Source organism: Aquila chrysaetos, chromosome 2 (genome assembly GCF_900496995.4).
Source record: "Aquila chrysaetos chrysaetos chromosome 2, bAquChr1.4, whole genome shotgun sequence".
Classification (NCBI taxonomy): Eukaryota; Metazoa; Chordata; class Aves; order Accipitriformes; family Accipitridae; genus Aquila; species Aquila chrysaetos.
This window is the reverse complement of record NC_044005.1, coordinates 42,976,091-42,982,694: the sequence shown is the minus strand read 5'-3', so window position 1 is coordinate 42,982,694 and position 6,604 is coordinate 42,976,091. Positions and strand designations below refer to the sequence as shown.

Sequence of the window (6,604 nt, the reverse complement as noted above, 5' to 3'; positions counted from 1 at the left end):
AGCACATATGGAAGATGTAAGAGCTGGAGGAGGCTGAAACTTCACGAAACAGAGAGGCTGGAATATTTCAACACAGTTTCTTACTGAAGGAGGCAGTAGGGAGGAAGACAAGAAAGGAGAAAGGACGAGATGGTAGAATAATACAAATTAAAAGAGAACAGAGTTCAGCTGCAGCTAAGATAATTCCCAAATGAGCAGCATAACTCAGTTATGGCAAGCTTAGCCCAGACACAGGCAGGATGAGTTTCAGTCTTCTTGTGAGCTGCTGCAGCCACTTGTGGCTTTAAATACCACGTCCAAGGTCTTGGCATGGCCAGTTCGGTCCCATATGTATTTCAAGATGGAGAGTTATATTTGGGTCTTCAGAAGTGGCGGCCACGTTAAACAGTATTATTACCCAGCATGAACAAGCTCTGGCAATCCCATTATTATGATGGGCTGGGCAGAGAATGGAGACAGTCTATGCCCAGTTTAACCTCTTCAGTGTCCTCAAAAGCCACTGTAATATCCAGCAGTTCTCAAGCTGTGTCCTTGGCAGGGTTTGGAAAGCCCGCAGGGTTTCTGCTTCCTCACTCCCTGTGTTCTGGCCCAAGTTTGGGGCATTTATTTGAGAAGCCATCCCTAAGCTGCAAAAGCCCTCACACGCATGAAGCTCCCTCCAGTTACTTGCCGTAGCCTCTGGTGGTGACTGAAAAGCTGTGAGCAGCTCCTGTTCTGGCCTGGGGCTGAACGTGCTGGTTTCAACAGATCACCCACTCAGGAAGCACCTGAACAGCCATCCTGGGTCTCCTACACCGCAGAGCAGAGCCAGCTACTCCTGCAACCCCTGAACGCCACCTCGTCGTCGCTCTTGCCGTTGCCACAGCTTCCCGATGCAGGATGAGGGATCTGTCCCCTGGCAATGGAGGGGATAACGCTGCTCTTCAAATCCCAAGCCAGAGGGTGGAGCAGATAGGTTCTCGAATCCGAGTGCAAACCAGGGAGCTCTAGGGAAAACAACTTGTACAAAACACAGGGATTTTGCATCCAGTTGCAGACTGACTGCTTTGACGATGGAGTAGTGGCATGCACCAGCGGCTTTCGCTGAACCTTTAGGGCTATGGCTTCTCATGTGGAAATGGGTGGTTTGGGGTGCTTTCTCACTGGGATAACCCATCCTTGTCCTGTTGGGTCTCAATAATTAGAAGAGGCTGAACAGCAGAGGAAGGAGAAATCATCCAGCAAATACTTCTCTCCCTCCTGCCTTTTCTCTCTCCTCCCTCACTCCCGCTCTTCCTTTCTTCCTTTTTTCCTTCTCCCTTGTCTTCAGAAATCTCCCAGCACTGGGAATTCACCTCTTGATTACTGTGCAGCTCTTCAGGCATTTTCTAGAACATGCCTACACCGCCCAGCAAGTCCAGTGAGATGTGACAACACGCTATCGCAACAGAAGAAGTAAGGAAAGGACGTAAGCCAGGAAGGCACCGGCTTATTTATAAGCCACTGTGCTGTGTCCTGTGCGTGTGAGCAGCGCGCGCTGCCGCTGGTGTTACGGCCTGTAGAACAAAGCCACGTTGCTTCATTCAGTGGCACGAGAGTCCGAGAGAGTTTATTTGTCTTCAGTTCCTAAAAGCATTTCAGATTCACCAGTTCCTTTGATTTCTGCACGGTAATATTGCACTCCTCCGTAAGTTTTCCCACAGCAGTTTGCACTCCAACTGGCAGCGCGTGCAGGATTTCAGTCCAATTTTCATGTGGCTCTTCCTGCCTATCACTGTTGACACAAAGCCCTTCTCAGAAGAGCCGAAGCCAGATCCCCTGCTGGGGAAAATTCCCTTTGGTCTACTGCTTCCAGCAAAGCTTTGCTCTCTTACACCAGCCCAGAGTCTGGCCTGTGCCTTTCCACAGCAACTTTCTATCAGGTACTCCTCTTTGGAGATAAAAGCTCCCTTCCCTTTTTCCTTCCCCTTCCCCGAGCCTTTGGGAGCATCACATATGACATTTGGGTGAAGCACAACATGCCCGTCAAGGTGGAGGCGTGCTCCAGGCACACGGTGTGGAGTCAAGCCTCTCTTGGCTGCTGCCTCCCCGGACAGGCTTGGCCAAGTCACAACGCTTGCCTGTGCCTCCTCTCTCCTGCTTCTACACCGGAGCGTTTCCCGAGCCCACAGGGCCAGCGTAGTCCTGTAAGCCTCTGTAATTGGAAGGCTGGAAGAAACTCTTAGAAGGAAAACGCCGTGGAAATGCAGCGTTATTCTAACGGCCATTATTTTTTCTCATGGAAACAACTAAAAGCTGCAAAAGTAGCTACTTTCTGGAAGGCGCTATCGCCATGAATAAGTGCAGAAACACGCGGCACACCCGGATGGATGGGTATATATGGATACACGGGGGAGAGCGAGCAGCGACAGCAAGTGCGCGTGAAGCTGTTTTAGCAAACACTGGCGCAGAACCTCTCAGCCCGAGCAAGAGCCGTCGTGATCCTGGCAAGAGGCACGTCACGATTTCCTGTCCCTGAGAGCACCCGGGCTTCCCGCAAGCTCTCGGGTGGACGGCTTGTCAGTGTCTCCTCCCGGCCACCTCACTGCGGCGAGAGGCACTGGGGAGGGAGTGACATTTCCATTCCAGTTATGAAATCTTCTTGGCGTTGCTCCAGCCCCCTGGGAATTCCTACCAGAAATGCAAATGGCTGGGGGCGGGGGAAGATCGGAGTTTGGGACGGAATGATGTGAGCTTGTCGTGCCTCAGTTTCTCCATCCCCCTGATGGGGATAACGCAGTTTCCCGGCGCTCCTCCGTTAAGCCGGGTTTCCGGAGTCTTGCAGGAGCCGCTGGGTAAGCGTTGCACACCAACGGCTGTGGCAGAGCTGAAAGCTGCATCGTGTTGTAACGATATTGCTCCTTATGGCGCCTTTCAACCCAGATTCTCACCGTAACTCCTACGAGAAGGCAGCGCCAGATTTTTTTCAAATTGTTTGCCGGTGACTTTTTCCACGCCGTGCTAGTAACTCTGTGGCAGCAGGGATCTCCTTCCTCAGCTCTCTCCCTACTTTTCCAGTAGCGCAAAAGAGGGCAAGGCCGAGCCGATCCTGCTCAAAGGGCACGGGTGGATCTCCTCACGTTGCCGGTCCTCCTCCACAAAGGAGGCACCGGGACGGACGGGGCGGCCAGTATCCCCACCAGCCGGAGTCCGGCCGGCGAGGGAAGCGTGGCCGAGGCAAGGAGCCGGAGAGGGCCACCCACCGAAACTGGGGCTGGGGGTGCTGTGCGCATGAGGCAAGGTGCTGCCGCCCATCCCGGCTCAGCCTTTGGTTTGCGGGGGCCGAGCGCCGGTGGCGGCCCCAAGCCCTCCTTCCCTGGGGAGCAGGAGGGTGCACGGGGGCTTGCGAGGGGGCCAGGCTGGCCTCCTGCTTCCATATGGACGTAGGGGAATAAGCGACCTGGTTTCCCCCCCCCCCCGCCCGGTGCCCCGGCAGCTCCCGCGGATGTGGGTCATTCGCTCCCGGCGCTCTGGCAAACCGGGCCGCCCGGTGGAGCAGCCCCCCCGGGGAAGGGACGGGGGGGGGGGGGGGGAACACCGCCTCCAGACCCCCCCCCCCGTCCCGCCGCCTCCCCCCGCCCCGTCCCGCCCCTCCCGGTCCCGTCCCGGGGCGGCGGAGCGGGGGCGGCGGGCGCGCGGTGATTCGCCGCTTCGGGGGCGGCGGGCGCCCGGCTCATGCATATTCATGAGCGTGATGTCAGAGGGGGAGCACAGCGCGCGGTGACCGCCCGAGAGCGCCATTTCCTGGAGGAGAAGGCGGCGGCGGCTTGAGGAGGGACGGACGGACGGACGGACGGACGGAGCCGCCGAGCGGCGCCGCGGCGGCTGCGCGCCGGCAGGGGGAGACCGCCCGGCGGCGACCGGACCGGCCCCGACCCGACCCGACCGACCGACCGACCCGTCGCCCCCCGGCGGGGCCGCAGCCAGAAGTTTGAGCGTCCCCGCAGCCTCCCCGGGGGAGTCCGGTGGCGGTCGGCGACGCCGGGCCGCTTTTCACCGCTGTCGCCGCCTGCGCTGGGCGGTGGGAGCCCCCCGCGGCGCCGGGAGCTGGGGGGGGGGAGGATGGTGGTGCGGGAGCGATGGAGCTGAAGCGGAGCATGGCGATCCCGCGGCTCCTCTTGCTGGGACTGTGGGCTGCGGCGCTCCGGGACGTCGCCGCCGTGGCAGGTGAGAGGGGCTGACGGCCCGCCGGGGCTGGGAGGGGTGGCCGCTGCCGGTCGCCGCGGCTGAGGGCCGGGGGCTGCAGGGAGGGACGGCGGGGCAGCGTCCCCCCGAGCGCCCTGGGCGCGGCGAGAGGGGCTGCGGGGCACGGCTCCCGCCGACGGGCTGTGGCCGGGGGGGGGGGGGCTGCCCCGGCGGCGGCGGCGGCGGCGCCGGGCCCGCTCCCCGCCGCCGGCCGGGTCCCCCGCCGCGCCGGCTCTACAGGTGTCGGCAGCCCGCTGAGGGCGACAGCGGCCGGCTGCACGGGCACCGGTCGCCGGGCAGAGGCGGCGTGGCGCGGGGTCCTCCCGGTGTGGCGGCCGCAGGGCCTCGGGTAGCCACAGGTGGGGGTCGGGGCCGGCCCGTTTTGTGCGGGGGTGTGTGTGTCCCCACTCGCGGCCGGCTCCGCCGAGTCTGTGGAGCCAGCGACGTGGCGCGCTCGGGAGGCGGCGGTGCCCGGCGGGGAGCCCGGGCTGTGCGGGGTGCTGCCGGCTTCGCCCGCCTGCCCGCAAGTCCGGAGTTGTAAGTCGCAAACCCAGATAATCCTCCCCGTTGTTTGCGGAGGCATTGCTCTGGTATTTGCCTAGCGCGGATCGTCGCCGAGGAAAGCCGGGCGCTAACGCATTCCTGAGGGGCTTTTGTTGTTTTTTGTTTTTTTTTTTTTTTTCCCCCTCCTGAACTCATTTTCCGAAGTTTCACCCCGGGGTGGGCAGGGAAGGGCAGCGTGGGAGAGCCTCTCTGCGCCCGGGCGAACCTCCCGCCGACTTCACCGGGAGTTTGGGCTCCGCGCTGCCTGTGGAGCAACGTGCGTGCAGTGACACTGGGCCGGAGGGGCTGTGGTACAGGTTGCATCGCTAGATCAGGGAACCTAAGGAGCCTGAGAGGCGAAAAGCCTTTCCCTTTGCGTGCATGAGTAGACATCTTCTCTCTCCACTCCCAAAATAACTCCAGAAAAAACATACTTTGTTCTTAGGAATCAAAATATTCAGAGGTGGGAAGTTTAAAAAACAAGCAAGCAGATATGTCACGTATTTTGGCAACTGGTATGTTCGTTTGCTGTCAGTTCTGTCAGATAACTGCTTGATAAGAAATTTAATGCAATTTTATTTCCTAGCTATACATTTCAACTGCTGCAGCTCTTACAGGTAGGCTTGGAGGAACCTATTTGGATGAGATTATTTCTTGCGCTGGCAAGAACGTTATCAGATGAGAAATCGTGAGTGGGAGAGTAGAAGGAGGAACAAGTGGAAATTAAAATCCATATTGGCCTCCTATGTGCTTCTTCCTGATACCTGCAGGAAGAGATGCTGCAGCTAAAACTGGATCTTTGTCAAAAACCTGTGAATTTATTAAAAATCCCCAATCTGTATGTCGTCATCTCAGTTGATCTTGACGGAGGGATTATACTTGGGCGATGTGGAGAATTACAACTCAGGCTGAACGCTTGTACTGTATGTTAATATCCTACATCATTCATTTGTATGGGAGCTGAAAACCATAAAGGGTCTCTAACAACACTTCTTTGTTTAATTTGTGGCTAACTCTTTCAGCAGGGCAGTCTGAGGAAAGCTGAGTAGTTTGCTTTTCCATGAAGGCACCTGTAATGAAAGTGTCTGTCAATTTGTGCGTGCGTTCAGCAGCCTGGCTGCATCAGTTTTCTGTAACACGGAGAGAGCTGCTATAAAGCTTTCATATTTTATTCCAGTATTGTGAGTGGTGAAAGGGAGGATGCTTTCTGGCATGCACTGGGACATGTCATTTGTGTTACAGGTGAGTTAAGTAATGTGAGGTTAGATCATCCTCACCCAAGGTGGTTAAATCCTTAGCCCAGCAAACAAGCTGTAGCAACTAAACTAAAATTATCATCCTACCAGTTTTCCAGTGCCCTCTGTGAATTTGCTAAATTAATAACAGCAGATAGAAAGGTGTGGGAAACCAGCTGTTAACAGGCTGGGGGATCTCGTTAAGGAAAGGAATGAAGTCCTTCTGCCTGTGTTCTGGGATTGCTCCCGGACCACCGGTGCTCTGCCGGGTACCGGCTGCCAGTGGCAGAGCGCCGGCTGGTCCCACAGTCCTGGCTCCCCCTTCTTCCAGCTGTTAGAACCACGCTGCGAGTCCCTCTGCTGCTGCTCTGCCCTGTAAGGTGGTGCCCTCCTGGCTGTGGGAGGGTGGCACATGAGGCAAGAAGGGAGGTGGCACATGAGAAATATCTGTATTTGATCACGGGGAAGGCTGTAACAGAGTTCAAGAGCAACAGGGCTGCTTACTTAGCAGCGCTCTGGATTTCACAACTGGCGTTTTTCTGTCTGGCTCTGTAGGCTAGCGAGGCATCCTGTGAGAAGCTGACCAGCCAGTGACCTGGGTGAAGTTGTAATGTACTGTGATA

The 6,604-nt window shown here is 57.4% G+C and overlaps 1 protein-coding gene across 7 annotated transcripts in view; it reads left to right on the top strand.

Moving 5' to 3' along the window:
* The first annotated feature begins 3,800 nt into the window (after positions 1 to 3,800).
* TYRO3 (TYRO3 protein tyrosine kinase) overlaps positions 3,801 to 6,604 on the top strand; it is a 43,795-nt gene continuing 40,991 nt past the window's right edge. For 4 of the 7 annotated variants that reach the window (XM_029996933.2, XM_029996927.2, XM_029996899.2 and 1 more), the window contains exon 1: positions 3,801 to 4,185. Coding sequence is in view for 3 of the 7 variants with exons in the window: in XM_029996899.2 (XP_029852759.1) it covers positions 4,098 to 4,185 (88 nt within the window). In the remaining 4 variants the exon portion in view is untranslated. Of the gene's footprint in view, positions 4,186 to 6,008; positions 6,602 to 6,604 lie in introns of those variants that run through there. The other 3 variants (XM_029996890.2, XM_041121721.1, XM_041121719.1) reach the window with 3 other exon arrangements.